Source organism: Nipponia nippon, unplaced genomic scaffold, assembly GCF_047370975.1.
Source record: "Nipponia nippon isolate SJK-2023a ecotype South Korea unplaced genomic scaffold, ASM4737097v1 scaffold_4, whole genome shotgun sequence".
Taxonomy (NCBI): Eukaryota; Metazoa; Chordata; class Aves; order Pelecaniformes; family Threskiornithidae; genus Nipponia; species Nipponia nippon.
In genome coordinates this window covers 18,001,476-18,027,280 of record NW_028262358.1, presented here as the reverse complement: position 1 = coordinate 18,027,280, position 25,805 = coordinate 18,001,476, and the positions used below count along the sequence as shown (strand labels likewise).

The following is a 25,805-nucleotide window of genomic DNA, read 5'->3' as shown; positions in this document are numbered from 1 at the left end:
TATGAAACGCCCAACAGGTTATTTAATCTTGATTGTCACCTGACATTAAGACCGTGTATGCACTAAGAGTTAGGAGAAGCCATGCAGATATCAGGTTTGGAGGCATCAGCCTCCTACACCATAAACCTTTGTCAGCAACCTCTTCCACTAGTGTTGGTTCTGGTGAACTTGTGGGTATGAACTCAGCCCTCCCCCAGCTGCCTCCCTGGCCATCACTTTGTGTCGTATCAGAAGCAGTTCTTTGCAGTCCTGCTCAACTCTGCTTTTTCTCTCTGGTGTCTGCGAGGTGAAAATCCTCACAATTCATCCTGTGCTTTCCACTGTCTGACGTTATGGAAATGCACATGGGACTCCACGAGTCCTTTCCCAAACTTGGGGTGAGAGTGAGCTGGTAGTCCGACTTGAGCAGTGGCTTGGCACCAGAAGTGCTGTGGTCTGGTAGGTCCCAGTAATGGTTTCCTGAACTACCGAAAACCTATGCATCAGTCTTGAACATCTGTGGTCAAAATGAGGTAATGAGATGGATTCACAGACCCATACCTGCATATCAGTTTGTACACCTTATCAATGCTTGTGTCATACGCACTAGCAGTTCAACAGACCCAGGAGTGATTCCACGCAAGTGCAGTGATTTTTGGACTGGAGAGAGAGAAGAACCACCTCTAGATTTTTTGGTCTCTGTCATAGTTTCGCAATGTAGTCAAAGTCACCGCTGGTTTTGTAACTTTGGAGACAGGCAGGTGAACTGCACTGTTTACCTAAATTCAGTACTGATAATTAATATAATGGGTACCCAGAATTTTGTTTCACCCACCCCAAAATTGTGAGCCTAAGCTAGGAATAATAGCAACACTTCTGTCCTTTCAACGCCTAAATCTGACATGTCTGCCAGGACAGGCTTACACCATGAGGTAGGAACAGCAAGCAAAATCTAGCAGTCATGTTTTATGCTGAGAAATGGATGTGAATATTCTAGGCTATCAAAGCAAGAAAGTAAGTAATGTTATCAGATATTCCTGTGTAAAATATGAATTTAATTCCTAGCCTCCCGACTTAGGTGTTGGCTTTGAAGTGTTAAAAAACAGAGGGCTATTTTTTAACATGCATGGGTGCTAGATATTGTGCTGAACACTTTCTTGTGTCCAAAAATCCATTGTTAATGTAGCTTTAATAAGCTTGTTCCTTCAGCATTCTCACTTCTATTGATTATTGAGATGAGACCCAGCTCCTGCATGTAATATATATATGTATTTTACTTATGCTCTTTATCAACAAAGAGCTAGCTCTTCTTCTTCCCAATAAAATTAGAAGACACTATTCATATAATATGGATTCTGAGACTAGCCTGATGTAGAAGGGCACCTGATTTCCCCAGGGCTCAGTACTGGGGCCGGTCCTGTTCAACATCTTTATTGATGATCTGGATGAGGGGATTGAGTGCACCCTCAGTAAGTTTGCAGATGACACCAAGCTGGGTGGGGAGTGTTGATCTGCTGAGGGTAGGAAGGCCCTACAGAGGGACCTGGACAATCTGGATCATTGGGCTGGGGCCAACCGCATGAGGTTCAACAAGGCCAAGTACCAGGTCCTGCACTTGGGTCACAACAACCCCATGCAACGCTACAGGCTGGGGGAGGAGTGGCTGGAGAGCTGCCTGGAGGAAAAGGACATGGGGGTGTTGGTTGACAGCCGCCTGAACGTGAGCCAGCAGTGTGCTCATGTGGCCAAGAGGGCCAATGGCATCCTGACTTGTATCAGGAATAGTGTGGCCAGCAGGACCAGGGAGGTGATAGTGCCCCTGTACTCGGCACTGGTGAAGCCACACCTCGAGTCCTGTGTTTAGTTTTGGGCCCCTCACTCCAAGAAGGACATGGAGGTGCTGGAGCGTGTCCAGAGGAGGGCAACGAAGCTGGGGAAGGGTCTAGAGCACAAGTCTTATGAGGAGCGGCTAAGGGAGCTGGGGTGGTTTAGTCTGGAGAAGAGGAGGCTGAGGGGAGACCTTATTGCTCTCTACAACTACCTGAAAGGAGGTTGTAGCGAGGTGGGGGTTGGTCTCTTCTCCCATGTAACAAGTGATAGGACGAGAGGAAACGGCGTCAAGCTGCGCCAGGGGAGGTTTAGGTTGGATATTAGAAAAAACTTCTTCACCGAAAGGGTAGGCAGGCATTGGAACAGGCTGCCCAGGGAAGTGGTTGAGCCTCCATCCCTGGAGGTATTTAAAAGACAGGTAGACATGGTGCTTGAGGACATGGTTTAGTGGTGGACTTGGCAGTGCTAGGTTAACGGTTGGACTTCGTAATCTTAAAGGTCCTTTCCAACCTAAATGATTCTATGATTCTATAAAAGGGATTGTTTTCATACATTGACAAGAGAAAGTTATAAAATGAGAAAACTACATGAAATAATTTTATATAGGGGGATAAATGCATAGAAATGGACCGAATTACATTAAACGTAACATGTTAGGAAACCAATTCCCTAAGGTATTTTAATTAATAAAAAACCTAATTATTACTGAACTTTAATTGGAAAGTCTGTAGAAACTTGGAAAGAGAGAAGGAAAAACTGATTTTTGAACAGAGTATCTGGGGGATGAGAATGAGATTACTAGTGATGTCTGCTTATTGCAGCTATTCTCCCTGTGTTTTTGCTGCTGCCAGAATATAAAAGTTTATTGCTGAAATAGTTGTTAGTCTTAACTTGAATCTCTTAGGTGGCATCTTAGAGGAGTGTGATCTTTGTACTGCAGATAATAGGGGTATTAGCTTATCCCTTTAAATTACAGACACATATGTGAAAGCTAAAACAGAGATGGTTTGGACTCAACTTTACCAAAAAGAAAGGCGAGTAGTTCCAATATTAAATAGCATATACTAAGTATTAGACGCTTTCACATCTGTGGAGTTTTCTAAAGGGATTACATGAGTATAAGGGAGGGGGAATTGACTTTTTGGTGATTAGAAAACAAAGAAATGAAAGAAGAGTTGGGAATTTTGTTAACTTCTGGATAATGTTTGTGATATTTAATCTCATATGTTCTCTTTCTTCTAGCTACGAATGTCATGGCTCATCCATGGTGTCTTGCTGGGAAATATATCCCTGGTGCTGGTCGAGAACAAGACAGGAAAGGAACAGAGCCGGATGTTCTGGCATTCAGATAACAGCGAAGGTTTGGGAATATGGCAGTGGATGATCTTACCTCTCCCAGATATACTGGATAGGTATGAGTCTCCCCATCATTCTCCTTCATTATGATCAGTCATTTCATCGCTATCTACCTGGCAATGAAAACGGCCAGCATTGCTCCTGGAAATGGTTCCCTCAGGGAGAGGAAGCACTTTGTCCCTGGGAGGTATCTTCTGTTACAGGCAGGGAATGAGAATAACTGAGTAGTTAGAGCAAAGCACCCAGTTTTAGAACTCCTGAGTTGTAGTCTTGGTTCACAAACTGGGTCACTGGGTAGTCTACAGCAAGGTGCTTAAACTTCTGTGTCTCCATTTCATTGACTGGAAATAATCATTCTCCTCACATACTGTTTTGTGTAGCATGATTGATCCTCTTACGTGGTTTGGTAGAGTTGGATGTGAGCTCCATAGTTGATTTTTTTTTTTTTTTTTCCCTGGGTATCAAAGTCCCCAGTGTTCAATGTGTCTAGATCTGAGGATGAAAGAGATGGGAGAAGAACCTGCTGAAAATCAGGCAAGGATGCATCTGAACACCTTTGTGTTAGCTGTAGCAGGAGGCTTGGCTTAATAAAGGGCTTAGTTATGACTGTATTCTGGCTAAGCATAAAAGGCTTATCTGGTAGCATATGCTTAATCTGGTAGCATATGCTTATTTAAAGAGTGTTGTTTTAGCTGTTTCTTACAAGTCAGCTTTAAGGGAATACTCTGTTGTTCATTGTTTACTTTTTGTGTGTGCTCTGGCTTATGCTGTTTATAGAGAAGACACAGACATACTTCACCTCCTGCTGCCCTGGCCCTTAGGCTGTAAGATGCATCTGCAATCTGTGTCATCAGCACTGGTGTCCTTTGTGGAAATCTGTGCCCTAGAAATAATAGATTTCATTAAGGGATAGTTTGCCTCATAAGAAGTTTGAACAAGCATTGTATAAATATGTCTTTTCTCTTACTGGCTCTTGGGGATGCACGTAGGCTGCAAATACAAGGACCCTGCCAACACTTCAGTCCTGAATGTATAATTAATATGTGTGCACCAAAGATATAAAAAATATCAGCATTAGGCTTATTGTGCAGTTACTGCTGAAGCACCATTTGTAAAAATACCTGGTTGCTTCATTCCCTTCAGCTGTGTTTCCTTTGAAGAATGGTATATTTTGTCATTATTATTTATGTGATTTATTTTCTAATGTTGCCAGGGGAATATTTTGTACCTGAATTATTCTGTACTCTTATACTATTGCTTTCCTTTAAATTCTTTCTGGTTGCACAGTCAGGCAGAGAATACTTTGATCTTAGGAGCCACGCTAGCAGTGGTTCATGTGGAATCACAGATCCAACTGATACGCAGTGCTGACTATTGTGTATAAGGTGCTGACACCTTTACTTCCCCATTGCTTACAGAGAAAGACAGCTGGGTTCACTGAGGGAAGGCAGTTTGTTGGAGGTTAAGACATAAGCAAGGAAAACTTTGAAGTTTTGGTGTCTCTTGAAAAGTTTTGTCCTTATTTATTCACAGAAAGTGCACTATTTTAATGCATTTTTTTTCTAAGATTGATTTAGTTGAAACCGCTCCTTCCTGGGAAGGAATAAATCTCCTGTGAGGCTTGGAAATACTGCAGGCATCTTTCTCACCATCTTGAAACCTGTTTCTTAGGAAATCTGGACTGATGTACAAATCAGGAAGGAACTCTATGGCAGTGTACACTGAAATGGTACTGGGGAGACTGCAGTATATATACTTTGGAGATAAATGACAGTTTTATTGAACTGTAAGAAGTATTTAATTGATGTGAACGTAATGCTGGTGCTGCTGAAAGCTTGCTGTGTCCGTCTTTTTCTAATTGGTTCCTGTGTCAGTAGCTGTGAGGGTCTGCGTTAGAAGAAGCATGATATTGCAGATATTCCTACAGAAGGAGCTGAAACTTTAAATCACCTCACAGAAGTAAAGCTCTTGAATAAAGCACACCAGTTTAGCACTTCCACACAAAATTAAAGCATATTCCATTGTGATTGGGAAGCTGAATGGAAAGTGTTATTAATAACAATATAATATGCTCTAAAACTGCTCAAAAAAGCATGCTTGTTCAAAAGCTGCTTAGCCATAATTTCCATGTTTGGCTTATAGCACTTCAAAGAATCATTAGGAAGACTTCCAAGAAATTAGATCAGCTCTATCTTTAGAAACAGACATTTCTTAAATGTTTGATATCCCTCAGGCTGCTGGGAGAAATTATACTTTGGCAGAAAATCACAGCTAGAACATTTCAGGTAATTTGACAGGAACAGAAAAGTAGGGAGGAGTATGACAAAAAAGCTAAATTGGGACTGAGGGATGTTGGATTTCTAGCACTGCATTAGCCTGGGCAACCCTGGATACGTGCTTAATTTCTGAGAGTACCACAAGGAGAGGATTGTCTTCTTTCCTCCCCTTTGATCCTTAGGAAAGCATCCAGTTGAAATTTCACCCTGTGTGAGGTCTTACCTTTCCTGTGCGGACTTCAAACAGGCTGAGGTCCTGGCTTTTTACGTCTTCCCAAAGTTAGCTACCCTTCCTTGTTCTGAAAGGTGTTGGCAAAACCGTCTTGAGAGTCAGCTCATGTGGTGTGGAGGTTAATAGAGCTGTAACCCAATTCCAAATGCTCAGTATCTTCTGTGGGGGGGGAGGAAGGGCAAAGGGCCTGGTGAAGGATGCGCCATCAAAGCAGCTACAATTAAAGAAGCCAGTTGTGGGCAATAGCTCCTTGAACTGTTGGATGAACAGATTGTGCTTACCAGAGGCAAAAGGCAAGGTCTTCAGAGGTGCTGTGTTTTAACTTGCCACTTAAATACACTCATACGCTGTGGACTAACAGTCCTTACTATACTTCATTGGGCCCCCGTGGAGCCACCTACCCCTCCCTGAAGGACACGTTATCTGCAAATCAGGCAATCTGCACAGATTAGTGAAAGCTAGAGAACTGGTCATTTTTACTTACTGGAGTTTACATGTTAATGCAGTGCTAAAGTATTTGGGTTGAGAGTAGTGTAGAGAACTGTGTTATTGCAAAATTGTTTTATTTGATGGAAAATCGCTATTTGTTTTCCAGTGATGAGTCTGTTGAGAATTGTTCTTTTTTAACTTCACAGAAATGCAAGTAGGAAACAGTCTTGAAAGCTCTGTTGTAGTTGGTAGTTTGGGCTTGCCTTTTTTATACGTTTGTTTTTAGTTAGTAAGTAAATGTGAGTTTAAATTTTAATAATGATATAGTCATGGGAATGTGACAGCAAGAGCAAACAGAAGCTTGATGTAATTGAAGATGAGTGATTTGTGTAGCTAATAATTAGACATTCTGTTAGTTTAAAAGTATGGTTAAGGTGTATCACATAGATAAAATACAAGCACATGTAACAAAGTGATTCTCTGGAGCTTGCTGATGCTTATTATCACCAACCCGCCTAGTGACTGTTTTGCTATGCAGTGTAAAAGGTGGAAAAGGATTAGCCCTAATAGGCTGAAGCCTGCCTAGAAAAAGAATGCTTTAAGAAACAAATGCTAATTCTCTTGATTTCTGCTCCCTTGGTGAAGCTGAGGCCAGCCATGTGGAGTGACATGGTGACTAAATGTTCTGTGGGTCCATCTGCTACCTGGCTGGAGTTGCCTGGAGGTGGACTCCACATGACCCAGCCCAGCCCAGCTCTGCTCTTTTAAGGCCTATATTCTCTACTAAACCTGCCCTTTTCTTTCAAGATTTCACTGTAACTTCTGTGAGAGGAAGGTTTTTAGGAATAGCAAGTATTAATAGCAACCTGTCCAACCTCAGTGCAGTCTTCTGATAGAAGAAGATTGCATAGAAATATAAAAGGAATGTAAATGTGTCTACTGGTTAGAAAGGTTTCCTTGGCTTCCTTCCTTAAGTTTATTTTTTTGGCATTACAAAGTCTAAATTTGTAGCCAGTCTTAAGTAGTAGAGGCCAGATGGTGGAAGGAGGAGTGAGAGGAGGAGTTTACTTGAGGTCCCTAGAAACTAAATTTTTAGTCATAAGTAGCAGCACCATTTGCCTTGTCATTGATAGCAAGACTAGGCTCTGTGTCCTTTTAACAGGGCAGCGCGTTCAGAAAGTAAAAAACAGTTTTCCCTTGGTCCCATTGTGCTCAGAGAGCTTCAAAATTATTTTCTTGCTGATGACCTTCTCCTGGACACGGACTGAGGAATTCTACGATGTTGGAAGAGAAAAACGGGACTTACCTGGAAGGCTAGGTATGGATGTGACCTTCCTGAGGAAGAAAGCAGAAAAATCTACAAAGTTACCCCAGAAGGTGATGTTCTGTTGCAACAAGTCAAAATTCATGTCCAGATGTTTATCCTTTCTTTCTTTAAACCGGCTTCTTTACCTATTCCAGTCTTGCTGGCTCACTGGATTTTTATGAACTACACTGGTGCTCATCAGTTTTTTGTCTACATATCAAAGTGGGATTCCCTTTCAGTCCTCAGGAGTTGAGACCCTTTGTTCTCTCTGGCTCCTTCAGCAGCTCTGATTGCAGTGGCAGCCAAAGCAGCTGGGGAACCTCTCGCTCATTGCTGCACTAAAAAGAGCAGTAAAAAGAAGTTGTCTCATAGTCATACCGCTCTGCTGTATTTCTACCAGCTGTGGCTTAGCACTCTTCTTGTCTAACAATTTCTTCTTGCATTGCTCTGTCTCTCCCTCACACTGCTTTCAGATTTTCTTTCTAGGAAGTTTCTGAGCATCAGGTTTCCCATCAAGGAAGAAAAAGAAAAGGAAAGTTCTTGGCAACATTTTGTACCCAGAGACCTGTTTGTCTTCTGTTATTCCTGAGCTTTCTTACCATCCTGCTATGAAGAAACAGGGACCCTCCATACAAGCTAGACATATGTCTCCCTACACGTTACCGCATATATATTCGTTGGTTACATCTATACCCAGATCTCTTTATTCTTCCTTCTTACATTCATCCAACAAGCCCAGCCTCTGTTGCTCCGATGTGGTCCCACATTACTTTGTTAAAAACAGAGTGAGACTTTAATGCCCATGTTGCTGCTCTTCTGCTCTGTAGCATTAACTATGTCCGCTGCTGTCCTCCTTTTGAAATAGAGTTATTCTGATGATGGCTGTTCTGTTCATCTGAAAAAGTGGGGTTTGGTGACAATGTGTGCAGAGTACCTGTGATAGATTCTGTACATGTATATATTCAGCATGGTTGCCTTTAATAACACCTTTGAATCTCAACCTTTATTACTGGCTATTAAGTAACTTACTGCATGACAATTCTGTCACTGTAACTAAGTTTGGTTAACATGCTTATATTTCTCCAAATAATCTCATTCCACCTAAGTATGTCTTTTATCCCAAATAGTAAGTATTCCTTTGTGAAGTGAGCTAACAATGCATCATTTGTAACAGAGAAGTTAATGGGAACCTGAACGTAATAAGGGTTAGTGACCTGAATCTTCTCTGTTCCATAAGTACCTCGGTCTCAAGCAGGTTCAGCGGTAATTATTTTAGCTCGGTAGAGAGAGAAATCAGTTCCATCAGAGGCAAAACATTACAAGTTATGAAATGGGATCTGTACGTACAGGCACGCTGTGATCGTGTCACTGCATGGGGGATTGAGTACAGAGGAGATTAACATTCAGTCTTGGTTAATAATCCCTATCTTTATGATAAAAAGAAAAAAAATAATGATTATGAGCCTTTCTAAAATAATGGCATGAAGACAGCTGCCTGAGTCTGGCTAATGGAAACCTGAACTGTCTGTGTGAGCCAGGGACAATATTTAGGTGGAATTCAGAGTTGTTACTGAAGGGAGGGAGCTGCAGAATTTGCACAAAATCAGCTTTTTGAGGTCTTCGGTTCAAGAATGTTTTTTATTTCCCTTGGAACAGAAGAGGATATAATACACACAAAAGCTAACATTTCTGTGCAATGAAGACCTAAGAATAGGTGATGTAAGCAAACGAGTTTGTCCTCGTGGAGGCTATACGAACATAACTATAGATGTATTTTCATATTTTTAGCTCTATATTTCCCTCTGTAAATAAGCCCCAAATATTTGGGGGGAACCAGTCTTCTGTTAGGATCAAGAAAAAAATAAGTAAGCAAAAAGAACCAACTAAACAGAAAGTCCAGGATGATGTGGTGAAGCTCAAATACTGACCACACTGAAATAAAACCCAAGAGTCAAAGATCCTGAGGAATGGGGAAGATTACAGCCCAGAAGCTTTCATGTTATCCTGTTTCTGTCAGATTTAACTGAGTTGGAATATGGTTGGTCGTACCTTTCAAGGAACTGTTCATCTGGATTCATATTTCACAGGTTGGGCCAAAGAAACAAAGCAAGAAAAGCTTATTCATTACGCCTTTGGTATATTTCTTATCTGTGACTCTAAAATATTTGATCAGTAGTCACCCTTGAGTGGTTTTTGAATTTATGTTAAGTTTGTATCCTTCAGACAGCTGAGCTGATGTTCCCCAAAGGGGAGATTTGAATTGTTGGGGTTTTTTTTGTCCACCTGGTACAGCATTTCCCATCTGCTTCAAACAGATTTAAAAAAAAAAAAAAAAGGCCTCTCTATGAGTTGCATTCACAGCTCCGCTGACACTCAACTCTGCGGGATGTAACCTCTACTTGCCAATTGTCAAACATCTAAGGAACTTTTTTCCTAGCTGTGCTCCTGGGGTCAAGTAGGGCAAAAGAAGGGACAGATAAGAAGTAATTTCTACCAGTCCTCAAGTAACAATTTTTCTAATATACAAGCCATTAAAGCCCTTCATAGCAGCCATATTTTCATTCCTATGAAGAAATCTAGCTTACAAACGCAGACTTACCTGATGAGGATTTGGATTCCATGTGAGGAAGTTGCTGGGATCTATTAAGCAACAAAGGCACAACAAACTTGCCAAGACTAATTTTGTTGTTCCTGTGTAATTGCCTTCAGGAATACTCTTTTGTGGCCATCCACCGCAGCATCTGTGTTTGCAGTGAATATGTCTACACAGTGCTGTGGACCAGTATCTGTGCTGTATAGGTGCCAGTTGAAGTACTGGATGTGCAGTCGGCGTACCCCACTTCGCAAAAATATCAGTGAGACGTTGTCACCTCCAGCGTTCTACTGAGTCACTGCAATAACATACGTCGCTGGTGTTTCAGTATCAGCTATCACCAAAGTCAAAGGGAGTTGTTTCATTGATTTCAGGGATCAAACAGAAAGGAAAAAAAAGGAGGGGGCAAGGGAACGAGCTTGTCTGTGAGGTCCTTTCCGTCTCACTGATGTGTGACGTTTCCATCTTCAGTTTTGATTAAATTTCCCTTAATTAGCCCATTAAGCTAAAACCACCAAAGCTAATGATTGCAGTGTTGGTTAACTGATGATCTTGTTTCAATGGAATTTGAAAGACATCATATTTCTAAATTAATAGTGGCATTAAACTGGAGAAGAGAAAAAGATAAACTATTCGTTGCAGAAATGCTGGTCTCAAGAGATTTGTACTGAAACTGCATTCATCTTAGAAAAAAAATCAGATTGATAAACAACCGGAGCAGCACTGATGGTCCTAACAGCGTTTGACGTTCACGTGATTTTTCTATTTCGGGGGCATTTCTGTCATTTTTTTCATCCCTGGTGAACTTCAGGAAACTTCTCAAGTGTTCTGGTCCCAGTGCTCCTGCAGGTGAAATCAGCAAGGCTGTCTCTTAACTTGAACTGTAAATAAAAGTAAAATACAACCTATTGCATTCTTGTATGGCGACCTTAGATGGCACTCCCTTCAATGACGGAAATACTGGTTTATATCATGCCTGTCTGTTCTTAGGGGCTGAACATTTAATAATTCTCGTAAGAACAATGCTTCATTGTCTCAAGAGGCATGACATGAACAGTGCATCAAAGGATAACACCTTGGGGCATGAAGCTTAGGTTCTGCCAAGGAAATGGCCTAAAGCTACTTTCAGAAGTATTTAGTTGCCAGGTACAAAGAAGGTGCGTAGTAGTCTTTGCAGAAGTATCTGTCTCTTCTTTTATGCAACCTGAGCTAAAGTCTACAGAAGTGGAGGGAAAAGCTGACATGGAGGACCATGTCTAAGAACTGCTTATGTGTCTTTGTAGTTCATTTCCCAGCCTCAGTTTAGCACCTTAGAAACATAAGTACATATCAAAATGTCCACGTCTCCAAGTGGCATTTAGCATGCACCCCCAGGAAACAGGCCGAAGATCAAATGCGTCCGAGACTCAGTTCCAGTGGTCCCTTCAGTGTAGCACCGAGGTTCACTGTCTGCAGGGCATTGATTTTCAGACACAGCCAACTGAAAGACGTGTAGCTGAATCCATTTCCACCTTACCGCTTCCTGGAGGTTTCAGCAGGACGCAACAGGGAGGGAGAAGCTTCTGCTGAGCTATGGCCTGTAGTTTACAGCCCAAGGTAGGGTCCTGGTTCTCCATAACATACCAGACTGTGATCTGTGGTGGTTCAGGACCCCTTTCACATATGGTTCAGTCATCTCTGCTGCTGCACAGTAACTTACAGGAAAAAGTAGATCAGAGCCCACTTTGCCTGTCCGACAGCTTTTGTTTAAGATTCGCATGGCACGTCTCAAACTGAACAGCTTATGTTTATGCTAGAGCTTGAAGTGTTGTGGGATGTCAGCTGTGGAGCAAACAGGGGGAGGAGGCAGGAGGATGACAGCCGATGTACTTGGAAGCCAGTTTAACATCCAAGGATTTTATGTTCCTTCCAGTTCTCCTCCTAGACATACCCACAGTGGGTTTCAGGTATAGCAGCTGAGAACTGTGAGGCTTCTGGCAACGTCAGACTGCAGTTGCACTTTGTATGGATTGGGAAGGCAAAAAATACACTTTTGTGATCTTTAGATTTGTTTGGATGGAGCTGCTACCCTTTCAGCTGATAAAGATGGGTCATTTAGCAAGGAGAATTACATCTTGCTGTTTCAAGTTTCCTTTGATGCTAAGGATACTCTTCCTTCACCATATCCACTTTCTTTGTGTCAAGCACCTGCTCTTTCCTAGCAGCTGCTCATGTCTTCAGAACCTAAAAAGTCCATTTTAGAAAAGTCCCTCCATATGTCCAATGCATATCTCCAAGGAGTGAGAAATTTCAGTATTGAAGCATCATTGTTTTACTTTACCAGAAATAAAGAAGGAGGAACATAGTAACTGTATCAACTGTTTTCTGTTGTGAACAGACTGTGTCCTGTTCTAAACCCTTCGCACCTTTCAGGGACTGCCAAGATCTTTTTCTGTTTGAAGCTTTTGGTTTGGTTGGGTCAGCTTTTCTGACTGTGTCCCTGTCTGTAGCTTAGCAAGAACACCAGTTGCAGAAGACGACGGCACATCAATCTAGATATCCGCAAAAGGCACATATATCCCTGGGGTCTGTTTTAGCTTATGCCAAACCTCACTGTCATCACTGGTGGTGAAAGGTGCGCTGTATTTGAGAACATCATGGAAGTTGGTTATCTTCGTTGACAGTCAGGTGGCTGAAACAGTCAAAACCCTCATTCAAAGCACAGGAACATGCTGTCCCAAAGTAAATGTGCACATGAGCAGAGAAGCTTCACTTGACTTTTGTTTTGTGAGGTTGGTTTGTTGGTAAAGGAGACATAGATTTTACAAACAGTAGGAGACAACACTAATGTAAGAATACTGATAGCAGACAAAAAGCTGAGAGAAAATATTTTAGAGCCGGTACTATGCATAAAGGACTAGAGTCTGTGAGAAGAAAAAAATTCTGCTGGTGTTTAGATTCTTGCTGCAGTGAAGGGACAGGATTTCTATAGCCTTTCTAAATAAATAGGACTGCTCCTCTAAAATACCTTGTTCTGTCATCAGTTTCTCGTCTAAACTGAACATCTGTAAGAATTCACATTCTGGCTAAATGCTTTTATCTAAAATATAGAGCGGGAACCGTCAGCTGTAGATCTACATTAAAGAGACCCATGAATGGCTTAACTTCTGCTGGTATAAAACATCAAGATACAACAGCAAATGAGGTTTAAATAATATTTTGTTTTCTGTTGCAGCTTGTTCTACAGCATATGATGGTTTCATGTTTTTATAGTCTTGATGTAACCTCTCAGCATTGTATCTCGCTTCTGGGCCACGGTTGGCTGCTTTTAGAAATTGTTTTCCTTCCTAAGCAGAGTATTATGATTTTATGTGGCACATATGCATCGGGAGAACATGAAGTTGCTAAGCTAAGAGAAAATCTAAATCTATGAGTGCACTAAATTAATACGTGGTCAATATACTATCAGATTTGAACTATTTGATTGTGGGTTGGTTTTGCTCTTCCTGTTGACCCTTAGTATCTCTGAGGGTGAATTTAAAGTGATCTTTCTTCTGGTAATGTAGGAGTAGCAGAACTTCCTGGCAAAAGCCAGCTGAGAGTGTGGAAGTGATTTAAGGCAAACCTGCTCCATTTCTACATGGAGATAATGAGCTCTGCTCTTCCTATGGACTACCCGGTGTCAGTTCCCCTCTTCTGTGACTGCCAGGACTGTTAGATATTCTTTGCCTCCTAGAGGGTGGATCAACACCAAATACTTCCTAAATTGATTTCAGCCTTTGATTGCCAGTTCCTTTTAGAAACTCCAAGTGGCTTCAGGAGCCCCAGCCTACTCATTTTTCTTAACACTTTAGGGTGTAAATCACTTGTTGAGAATAAAATCACTTAGGTGTCTGAATTATTTTTTTTTTTGTGCCAGAAGCCAGAGGACTTTATTTTCTGTCCTGACACCCACATACACATACTTGCACCTGTTTCAGGTTGTATGCCTCTGGAGGGAAGAGGGGCTGTATTCTTTTTTCTGTCTACCGATATTCATGTACAGCTCCCCTCCTCAGATCATCTGTGCTTGTTAGGGATGAGGATACTTTCTCTGATAATTTAATATTTTTATATGTGAAAAGAAAAGCTTTTTTCCCCCCATTCTAAAAGTGCTTTAACTGCAAAGACCTCTGAGTTTCATCTCTTTAACAGAATTTAATCCCTGTTCTTCCAATCTGCGCAGGTTTTGGTTTCAGATCATCGCTTCATGGGAAGAAGGATCTGATGCCATTATTGCTTTTGACAATGTCTCCCTTAGTCTGGACTGTTATTTAACAAGTAAGTTTTCCTTTTATCTGCAAGTGATTTGTCTTTTATTTGCCATGTAATTGAAATTTGGAAAGGGATTGAAACTGTGGGGAAGGGATTGGGTGTTGTTATCTTCAAGAGACTCTTGAAATGTAAAGGTATGTTTCAGAAATGACTGTGCTTAGATGAAGGAGACCGTTCAGATGCATACCTTATTAGTGGAGCTGACCAGCGAATGGCTTCCGAGTTTGGCAGTAAATGGGTAGTAAGACATATGGTGTGGGAGAGTCAGCTTCCAGCTGAGACAGTAGCATCACCTATCCACCCAGGCTGATGCAGAAGCCAATCTGTGATTATAGAGTTCCACACGACCTGGTTTGCTGTGTGACAGTTATCAAAATGAATGACAGTTGGACTCTGGCTAGGGAAAGACAGGCATCGTGTGATTGACACTAACTTTGCAATAACATTGGGCACAATACTCCAGTTAAATTAGAACAAGGTTATTTTATTTGGACTGATATGCATTTAAGCCTGAATGAGAAACTAGGATCTTCGCTCTCTCCTACTCTTGGGAAAAATTTGGATTCTGATCCAGACTTTGTGATTGACTGGCCTCTAGAATATGCCCAGTCTACACCTCTGCTGCCAGATTTCACCCCATTTAGATTTTTATTGAACATTTGTGTCTGGCTCATCTTTCACAAGCTCATGCATAGTGAATTGCTTAATTTGTAAATGTGTTCAATGATCTGTCACTCTATACCTCAGACCAACAACTTACATGAGGACTGAAGGATTGCTCCTCTGAACGCATGAAACTTCTACCTTGGGTTGAGCAGTAGAACTTAAGTGTGTTCTTTCATCTCCTAGGCTTGAAGCTACAACCTCTGTAGCCCTGTTCAGATTGAAAATCTGTAAGCCACTTCCTCATCCAACAGCAGTCAGAAGGTTTCATCTGCTTTGTGTTATGTTAATTTGCACTGGCTGGGGCTGTGAGTCTTTCTATAGAAAGACTGTGATACCCCTTGGTTTCTGTGCATAAGTACAATGTACCTCAGGTTCCAGTATTCTAAAGAGATCTTAAAATTAGGCTGTAATTAAAAAAGATTACATATACTTTTACTGGCTAAAAGAGAAACTTTCTAACAGTTGCTAAAGATTGTGTTCTGTATTTCTGCTTCGTGTCTTCGTTCACTTGCTGTTTTGCCCACCACTCATTCCTGTTTTGTTTTTTTTTTTTGTCACAGTTCCCATAACAGCAATGGAAAGTCAATCTGTCCTTTCCTTTTAATAGTGTTATATCCTGTGACTGCAGGCTCTTATTGTCAGCAGAGAAGCCTCCAGCCCTTAATTTAGCTTCGGTTTTGGATTACATACTGACTCAGCCACCCTCAGTGATAAACCAGTCTGTGACTTCTTGTTTTCTAGTCAGTGGAGAGAAGACACCTCGAGGTACCACACCAGACTCAAGCAATTTGCTCACCAGTAGAGGTGGCCAGAAGAAGTTTGGATGGGAACAAAAGCTTCTGGGAAATCTCCAACTCAACACTGCCCCCATTTCTGGTCCAGCAGGTAATTGTCTGGTCTGAGAAGCGTTTTCAGACAGCAGAGATTTCCAACTAGTACAGATTTCAGTTAGATGTGGCTAAATGCAATATGATTCCTTCTTTTTCTTTACCAAAGCCTTTGTTCAGAGCTTTTCCCAAGTCCCTTACAAACAAAACAAAACAAAACAAGCTCCAGAAAGCAATTTCCTTTAGCTGTTAACTGTAACTTGGATTTCAATTGCAAGCTGGTGAAAGAAAGAACCAGAGGGAGCCTCTTCTTGAAGTAAAAAGTGCTTTTAAACTGTAAGACAGGTTTGTTTGGTGTCATGGTCATTTAAAAATAGGCAGGAATCAAAGCGAAGTGTCTAAATTGACTGAGTCCAGCATGTGGTAACCTGAACACCCATCTCTAGTTAATATAGGCTTGGTTTGAAATAACATAGCTTCACTTTTTCAGTAATGTTTTCATTGCCCATTTGAAAGAGTACAGCATTGGACTTCGTTTTAAAAACATGATTTTTAGTTAGTTAGAAATGTCAGTCTTGTATGTCAATGTTATTTTGTACTCCCCTGTCCCCCAGCTCCCCTTTCCAGCTTAATTGTAGTGGCATGGGCCAAATAGATGCAAGATTTCCATTCCCTCCCCCTCACATCAGTGTCTCCCAAATGTTTGTCTTTTCCCTCTCCCAGGCTTGCCCACACATTCACAATATCTGTTTTGGGCTCTACACGTGCATTTCTATTCCAATCTGCTTCCTTCCCTCCTCCGTGCCAGTTCCTCTTCCTGATTTGATTCAGGTGGCCGCAGTCTCCAGCCTACGTGGGAGAGCAGGGCTGACCATGGCAATGGGGGGTGACTGCAGGAGAGACAGGCGCTTGCTATAACTACCAGCCTCAGCACTGTGTACAGCTGTTTCTCCTCGCTTAGGGCTAGCTAGTTACTTGCCAATTTGAAATACAACCCCTCCTAAGGTAGAGAACAGGGGGGTGGTTGGTATACGCCTCCTTTACTTTGTCACTAAGCCTAGGGATTTGTTCCTGCTGCCTCCTTCTCTCCTACTCCTCCGTCTTAGAAAGAATTCTCCGAGTCTGTTCTATTCTAGGTTATGTTTCACTTTGCTACCTGCAGCGTACTGTTGAAATACATGAAGTAGTGGTGTTAGCTCTGATACCAACAGCAGTCTGGTCAGTGCGGTCAAAAGCTCCACACAGTCTTCAAAGCCTGCCTGAAAAGCTGGATGTATTAGCCCACTCTGTGCTGCCACAGCAGGGCAACTGCTGAACTCTCTTGTGGAGCAAGCTCTGGCAGTGGAGGCTGATGATACAGTCTGCAGTGTAGGCCAAGAGTTGCCATCAAGTGGAGTTTGTTGATATTTTATGTACTGAGCATCATACAGCAAGAAAAGTGCAGGAGCACTGACAGGAGTCTCAGGAGAATGAGAGAGAGGGAATGAGCCCATATGAGAGGATGCTGGGCTGGGTGGACCTGTGCTTTAGCTATAAAGCTTGTGTCTAGCTCTGTTACAGATGTGGTGTGTGAATTTGGGCTGGTCACAAAGGTACAATTTCCAAAAAGACCCTTACGTCCTCTTTGCAGATCCTTTGAAGTGTTGCCTTCAATATCTGTATCTCCGTTGCCTGCCTGTAAGGAGGTGCCTAAAAGGTGGAGCCACCTTTTAAGTGTTTTCAGTATTGCTCTTAGGTCAGTGATCTTGTGGTAGGATCTGTACGCAGGTGTAGATTATGGACTTCTGGCTGAATTTCCATAGTAATGTCAATGCTTAGGTGGTGGTGTAGTTCCTTAAGGCAGCTGTACATTTCCTTCCAGGGTACCTACTGTTTTAGTAACACAAAAGCTATTAGATATCAGGTTCAGGTTGGAGAATGGCCTGAAATTTGGATGCAAAGTTAATGTAAAGTGGGCGTGTGGGTGTTACGCGAGAAATCTTGTGGCTGTAGGTTTATTCAAGAATTTTGTTACTTCCTGCTTCTCACTAGACCTGAAATGGCGGAACATCTTCTAGCCCTTCTGCTCCCTGTCCTATCTGAGGAATGTAATTTAAAAAAATGCTTGGATAGTAGAAATAATGGGAGTCAGATTGCACAGGAGTAGAAGAGAAGGTCACTGAGGTACCTTGAGCAATTCAAATAATTTGTTATGACCTTGGGGTGAAAATTCAAGGCAATTCCTGTGGTACCTAAGCCAGCTTGCCTCATTTCTGGGCTTGATCCTTGGTCCTGTTCATGTTCTGTCTAAAATTGTCTCCAGCCCTTGAGGTTTGAAATCGTTCCTACAGCAATTTGCTCCCCTTTGCGCCCTCAGCATAGGCAGGGCAGAAATCAGAGAAGCTAAGTTGCGTCTTCTTGTCGCGGGAAGTCATTGCATTTCTGAGGGTCTCCACAGCACCAAATCATCTTTTTCCTTTGTGTTGCTGACTCCCTGCTCTCAGTAAACACTGCAGATGCTTGTTTGGTCCCTGGGCTATGCATTTTACCCAGCTTTAATCTTGTTTCTTTCTGCATCCTGTAATGCATTTAAGAAACCTCAGGCTGAGTCTGTCAAGGCCTTTACTTTGATGGCCACGTATTTACTGTTGTGCGAGTGAACCAACAGCATCAGTGCCACCCTGAAGTCCCAAAGACTGCATTGACCAATATGAGCTCAGCCAAAAGTAATTACAGCTAATGTGATCTTTGGCTTGTATGATGGATCACAGGCTATAATATTTCCTTCTTAAGACATCATATTAAAACAAAGAACTGTGTTCCTATAGCTGAGGAGACAACAGGATAATAAAATGCCCTCCCCAAGTCCCCAAGCCAGCTCAGCCTACGCAGCAGGAAGTACAATCTGAAAGACAGGTACCACTTTGTTTACCATGACTGTAAATCCAAAGCAGCCCTATTGCTTTCAAGGGTGTGGGCCTGGATTTGCTCCTTCGCAACTGAGAACAACCTCTTACATGCACCTGCTGGTTTTGCCTGTGCTTGGAAATCCATTTTCAGCGGAAGCGATAGTCATTACCACCAACCTCCCTGTCCTCTCTGTTCTTAGACCCTGTACCCAGTGAATTACTTCTTCAGCCTTGCCATTGCTTATCGTGACTTGGCATGCCTCCAGGATAGTTCCAGAAGGTTCTAAACACATAACGCAGCCACGCTGTGAAAGATCCTAAGGCTTCCAGAAATCTCTTAACCGCTGTCATGTGTCACACGTGGGATGATGAATGCCCTGTGTAGAGAATAAGACCCAAAATTGCTACAACTACTGTGGTGATGTTGCTCTCTCAAGTTCCTTGATGATGACCAGGACCAACACCGGAAGATTCCTGTAGGTTTCAAGTCATGCAGTTACTTGCAGTGCAAGGTGGCCATTAGATAGATGATCACCAAGCAATGCAAATGCTTTCCTTTTCAGTTAATTAATGACATGTTATTTGCTGACGTGCCAGCTTCTTGCTGAAAGGTTGCAGGTGATTCCAAAAGAAGCCTGCAAAAAAGTTGTACGAAAACCTGCATATACCAGAAGATTGAACCAACTTCAGTGCAACTAGGATTTTTGATTGAAATGGTTAAATCTGTGCACTGATTATTTTGACGTAAACCAAGCTTCTTTGGCTTTGTTTTTAAATTGATTAGGTATTAGTTTAAGTAAAACTGAAAGCTGCTCAAACCATAGCACTTCTCTACAGGGAGTTTAACTACCAATTAAAAAGCCAATTTATATCAAACCAATGCAATTTCCTTTTATAGACAAGGCCAGAATATGGGAAATTCAGGCATATAAAGATACAGTGAGCAATAATGAGGAACTCTAGGTAAACAAATTGCTATCATGGAAACTGGAGGAGACAAAATAGGATTCTCAGTAGGCGAAAGGAGATAACAAGACACAGAGCAATCAAGCTTTAATTAAAGATTTCTGGTGCTTCTGAATAGTCTGTAAATACCACGAGGATAGCCTCTCTTTTGATGCTTCAGCTTCTCATCTGTCCCACTGACAACTTACTCATGTCAGGGCACACAGTACAAAAATGGTGTGTTGCGAAATGTACAAAAAGATTAACCTTTTTTCCCCTCAAATCTTGCATTGTTTTGTCCCCTCTGATCTGCATATCCACCAGCCATCATGTGACCATGGTTTCTTGCATGGAAACTGTCATCAAATCATTTTCTCATCCAGACTGGATTACTGTTTTCCTTCAGCTCCAGTCTCTTTCTCACAACACTTAGTGGTTGCACGGATTTTGTCTTTTGCATCAGGGAGAGTCCTCTTACAAGTACTTACATGGCTGTTTCTCGGAAGAACTCTGAGTCACATTAGTTAATCAGATGAAGGAGCTGAAAGGAACAGCAGAGCAAGTATTAAGTAGAAGAAAATTACATTTGGTTGCTCTTTGTGTGCAATTATACTAACTGAACTGTTGGCATAATGCAATAAAGGTATCTGCAGAATTGTATTTTTGTATTAAGCATCAATTAACACAGTGAGTAACAGCTCAGTGCCCTCCCTCCAACAAAAGTAGCATCCTCAACAGTGGTAGAAAGTGTTCAGAGATGGATGGTGGGATCTCAGATTAGGTAGGCATTAATTTCTTTATTGCAGTGTTTACACTTGCTTTCTCTGTAGGATTAAAAATAACAAAGGTGCAATACTGAAAATCAACATACAACCAGATCCCAACGTAGCAAATTTGAATTGGTCTAAAGGCTCTCCAGAGTTAATCATACGATTGAAATGAACAGGGCAGTTCACACATGTTAGACCTAAATTTTAAAGCTGCCCACTCTTAAGAATAGCAGTTTAAACTGTGCAGAAACTGCTATAAATCTCAGGAAAGGTTTTGAAATAATCTTGCCACCTCCACCCAACTTGGTCTTTGTTATCCAACATGCATTTCTACTATCCTTTGAAATTGTGAACAAACAAATTCCAAAAAGTTAGCATCATGTCTCACTTAATACCCTTTATGGAAGACTCCTGCTATCTCTTTAAGTGAAACATAAAAGAGAAAAGAAATTTGTTTTCTTCATGCTGCTTTGTTAGTTTATGGCTCCAGGGGGTAGCAAGAAACAAGCCATTCTCATTGCTGTTCAAAATCAGCCCTGTTATACTGACCGCAGGTAATTTTCTACAAGGATGCCCTGATAGTGAGTGTTCCCTTTATATGGACACTTAGAAAAAATCTAAAGCATGAATCAAGCTTTGAGTATTTCTTTGAAATGATACTCAGGATCAATCTGGCATACATTTGTCATCACTGCAGATGCTCTTCTTGTTGAACTGGAAAACATGTCCCAGTCTTCAATTGCCACCCTCATTTAGAAAATGGAAAGACAGAGGTAGCAATAGTAACTCCATAAATAGTTGAAAAGCTGGCCTCCTCTTGGTCTAGCCATACCTGTGTAACTGGTTCTGGTATTGCTGGCAAGACTCACTAATTTCTGTGATCATTTTATATCCCATTAATATCATTGTGTGGACACATTTAACAGTTCAGGGACTGTGATTGTGAGCCCAACCTATTTTTGCCATTTACCATCATCTTTCAAACCCCTACCGTGCCTCATTAATCTCTGGCAAACTTAGTCCTGGAAAAGGTAATAATCTCAAATTACTGTTCACAGGACACCATTAAACAACAGAACCGAAAGCAAAATTGAAAGGTTTTTCTTTCCTTACATGACAGAACATGTCTTTTATATATGCTTGTAGTATATTTTGCCTACAAACTTTCAGCACAGATCAACCCTGGAACTACCGGTAACGCATAACTGAGATTGCACCTGCACCGAGTAAGAGGTATATCCCTCCACACGTACCATGGTGCCAATGGCAGCCAAATGTTAGTGAAGATTAAGATGGATGGTTTCCTGTAAGCCTCTTCATTTCCCATATTGGCCAAGTATTGTAAGGGAGCTTGTGAATGTTTTTACAAATAGATGAAACGTTTTGCTCGTTCATGGCATCAAGTTTGATGACATCTGCCTTAGAGGAAGAAGAAAAATGAACTCCCCGAGGGGCAACTAACAGAATCAATTGCCTACAGAAGTTTAGCCACTGGGGTTCTTACGCACCTGAAGCATAAGACCTTATAGCCCCTACATGTTTTTAATGTACATCTATATTTAAGGTCTTCTTCGCTTCCGAATTCTCCAAATACGCTCAAATCATTTGTCTTTATCACAGTGGTTGGAATCAAAAAATCATCCTTCCCTTGTTCAGCTGGCCTGCCCCGGCCACGTCATATACACACAGATTACGGGAGAGTCCAAGAGTTCATTACAGAAAAAGGCAACTATTTTTCCTGTTAAAAGTTTAAAAAAAGCAAAATACTGTAATGTTTTTTGCCTTGTTCTGTAATAATTCAGCATTTTGCAGCGGGGCTGAAGGTAACATCAAAGAAGACAGGCTGGATGGGGCTCTGAGCAACCTGATCTAGTTGTAGATGTCCCTGCCAATTGCAGGGGGGATGGACTAGATGACCTTTAAAGGTCCCTCCTGTCCCAAAGCATTCTATGATTCTATGGGGTTTTTTTACTCTATTGGAAGTAGAGATAGCCTCTTGGCTTGAATAGAGGTTGTGGCAGCAAGTTCCACAAACTGCCTACACATTGTTTTAAAGCACTGATGCATTTCACTAGTGCATTGCTCTAGGTTCCAAAATAAGCCAAGTAGCAGGGTGCTTGGTTGGTAATTTTCTCAAATCACAGTAAAGTTTTGGTTTGGAATGAGTTGAACCTCGGTACAAATCAGCTTAATTTAACAAATGCCTGTTAATACATTTAGGCCCTCGAGGTATAGCTAAAATGCCTATGTCTGTTTTGTGATAGGGAGTTTATGTGCTCTGTGTGCCAGTGAAATTGCTTTCTGTGTTAGAAGTACAAATGTGCTTTAGGCTTTGCTCCACTGTTTTCTCTTGGTTGTTGCTGGTTGTTATTTGCAGCAGCGCCTGCAGCAGTGCTGCCTTGGGCTGCAAGTAGTATGAGAGCTTCAAATGAATTAGTCATTTTAAGTCTTGTGGGGTTTTGTTCTTTTTGTTTTCCAAGAGCAGGACATCACTCCCCTTCGCTGTGGCTGAAATCCAGTACCTTGATTGCTGTGCATTTTACGTATCTAGCCAAGCTGCGTGAAAACTAGAATTTCTGCTGTGCAAAAGAGAATGAACATGAGTGACTGTGCGCGTAAATATATCAGTAAATCTAATGTGGAAAGAAAAGTTGGGAAGAAGGAATTTTTTTAAGTCTGTTTTAATAGAGCCAAAATGGCATTTCTTGCAAAACGTTGTTTCTGGGACCTTAGCAATGTGTTGGGGAGATTGCTGAGGAGCTTGAGGAAGGCAGGTGTGTGGGTGAACAAGCAGAAAACCAAATGTTTCCTCTGCCACGTTTCTTGTGAAAGTGGGAATTCCGTCAGATGAACTGATGTATAAATCATTCACTGAAGTGTAGTACCCCAGTTCTGAATCTCAGTGTAATCTTCACTTCTTTTCTTTTCCTCCGCCTTAAACAGGAGTTTCCAGTTTTTAAACCCAGTTAGCATCTTGCAGCTGCCAATGACAGAATATATAGGGACCCTACATTTAACTACCTGTTAGTTTTCATCATGGGAATGCTCAGCTGTTTCTGGAAACCGGGCAACTGTAACTTGTGTGAAGTCGGGCAAATTTCCAAAATCTGCTAGTTGTTTTAGATTTAGACTGGAGAGTCCTGCTTTTTTCCCTGTCATGTGAGTGTGAGGTGCCATCAACATTAGCTTGTTGCACGCTGCAGAAGGAAAGAGAGGTATGCTGTGCAGTATACAACAGACCACAGTTGTGCACCGATGGAAAAAATCTATGCTTCTCACCTAGCTGCTTAAGGATTTTCGATTCAGTGCTGCTGCTTTAGTCTTCGGAGATGAAAATAATGCTTCAAATTGAATTACTGTAAACTGCTGTGGCATGCAGCAACCTGTAGAAATGCTCTCTCTGAGCTCGTGAGACATGCTGCTGTCATTTCTAGAATCAGGAGAAAATCAATACTTTACAGGGAGTGAACGGTTATTCTTACTTAAAGAAAAAAAGCGGTGGGTTATCTAAGATGGGCAGTACTCTGTTTCGTTACCATGTTAGTGGTTTAAGATCTTGGCCTACTGTTACATCCGCAGATTGAGGGTTGGCTTTGTGAAGCGTTTAAGAGAGCAGAGGGAGGGGAGTGCGATGTTTTTAGTCTGTATCCAGGATTGTAACTAAGACCCATCTGTCCTAATTATGCTGAAATGAGGGGAGGCTTCTTCCCATGCCATATTCTGTCCCATTTAATTCAGCAACAAAGCTGTTACACGTTGGACTGGCTTTCAGTATCACATATGAAAGTGCATATCAGTAGGAGGAGGACTGTTTGCAAGTCAATGCAGCAGTGACAAATGAGGAGATCGCCCAACACCTGGCTGTAGGTTTTACTGAAACCCTTGCTGGTTCAAATCAGGTGCAGTCTCCCCGTGGACTTCACTGGGCCCAGACTTCCTCCAGCAGTGTTTTGGGCAAAGGCCTGCTAGTTCTGAAACATGTCTTCTCCCATTCCTGTCTACCATCTACCTGAATAGAGCAAGTAAATATGTCTGCTAGCACTGACTGCAGCAGCTGCAGAACCTGGGAGGGCTTTACATATAATCTTGTATATACCACTGTATGGATTACAACAGGACTGCTTTTGAAATCTAAGATAGTACCTCCTGTGCTCAGTCATCTCCAGGCTCCTTACACCATACTCCCTGGCATAACATATCTGTGGTTTTTCATTCCCCATGCTCTTAAAAACCAAATTGTAAGAGCTTAGATGCACATTCACTAATCTTAAATTACCAGCACTGTTTGCGTTTACCCTGATACTGCCTCTGCACTGGAAGTGGGCCCCCACTACTCTGTCCAAGAGGCAGAAAATACAAAAGTTGTTCTGGTTGCTTCAGTTCAAAGTCTGAAGGCGTAATGTTTGCAGCAGAAGGACATTTTTCTTCTGTCCCACCAGGGCATTGGGCTTTTAAGGAAACAGAGCGCCATTAAAAAGCATTTTGGAATAAGATGTAGTTCTTTGATCCCCTGTCCCTGGAACCCAGTGGGAGTCAAGAGCTGCCAGTTTCAGGTCCAGCTGTGCTGTGTCTTACACATGTGATAGTCCAGAGATACTTTTGCCAAGGCCGGGTAAGCAGATACCTAAGGAACGAGATTTATTTAAAGGGAGTAAGTCAGAAATGGAAAGCTTAACCGTAGCAGCAGTATGCACATGCTGTGGTCTGTCCTAGGTTTTATCACTTCCAGTTTTCCATTTTGATTCTCTCATGTTTTGGGCTTATTGTCCCCTTGAAGGTCACCTGCTTCTACCTTTGGGAACATGTTTGATGTTTCACTGGAGACATCCAAATGGCTTCTTACTGTTCCAAACGAAGACACTTACCTGCCTGCTTTACTAAACATATGTTTCAGTGCAGGTGGCTTAGCCCACTGGGGTATTGCAATGTTAAATCACTGTGATAGCTGACAGAATGAGTCTCTCATCTTCCATTTTGTGTGAGATTTTGCTTTGGTTTGGGTTTGTTTGGTTTTTTTTTTTTTTTGCAAGAATAAACATAAGTAACTTCTGGTGCAAGACTGTCAATATCAGAGCTACTGAAGCATTTTGCTTTAGGAACTTTTAGACCTTACTTTCTTAGGTGCTTTTCCTCTTTTACTTGTCCTGGGTTTTTGGGGGGAACATTGAAGGCAGAGGAGGAGAGGGGAATTCTTCTATTTGCTATCTACTAATATTAAGACTTTATACTGCCACCCACTGTAGAAGGATTGGAGAAATAAGAAAAATAAGTATGTAAGTATCTATACAAAACAAGTAACGGTAGCAAAATCTCTAGAGGACCCTTGCAGGGGAGTTTTGAGGAACGGTGGCATGGATTTTGCAGTAAGGAGGAGGAGATTATTCTCTCAGCAGTGCTTAGATTGGGAAGCTTTCC

At 41.8% G+C, this 25,805-nt stretch overlaps 1 protein-coding gene across 1 annotated transcript in view; it reads left to right on the top strand.

The window, feature by feature from the left end:
• Window positions 1-25,805, top strand: part of ALK (ALK receptor tyrosine kinase) — a 233,931-nt gene that overhangs the window by 173,249 nt on the left and 34,877 nt on the right. The window contains exons 9-11 of the mRNA XM_087774317.1: window positions 3,052-3,221; window positions 14,206-14,300; window positions 15,702-15,845. Of these exons, the coding sequence (XP_087630443.1) occupies window positions 3,052-3,221; window positions 14,206-14,300; window positions 15,702-15,845 (409 nt within the window). The remainder of the gene's footprint in view (window positions 1-3,051; window positions 3,222-14,205; window positions 14,301-15,701; window positions 15,846-25,805) is intronic.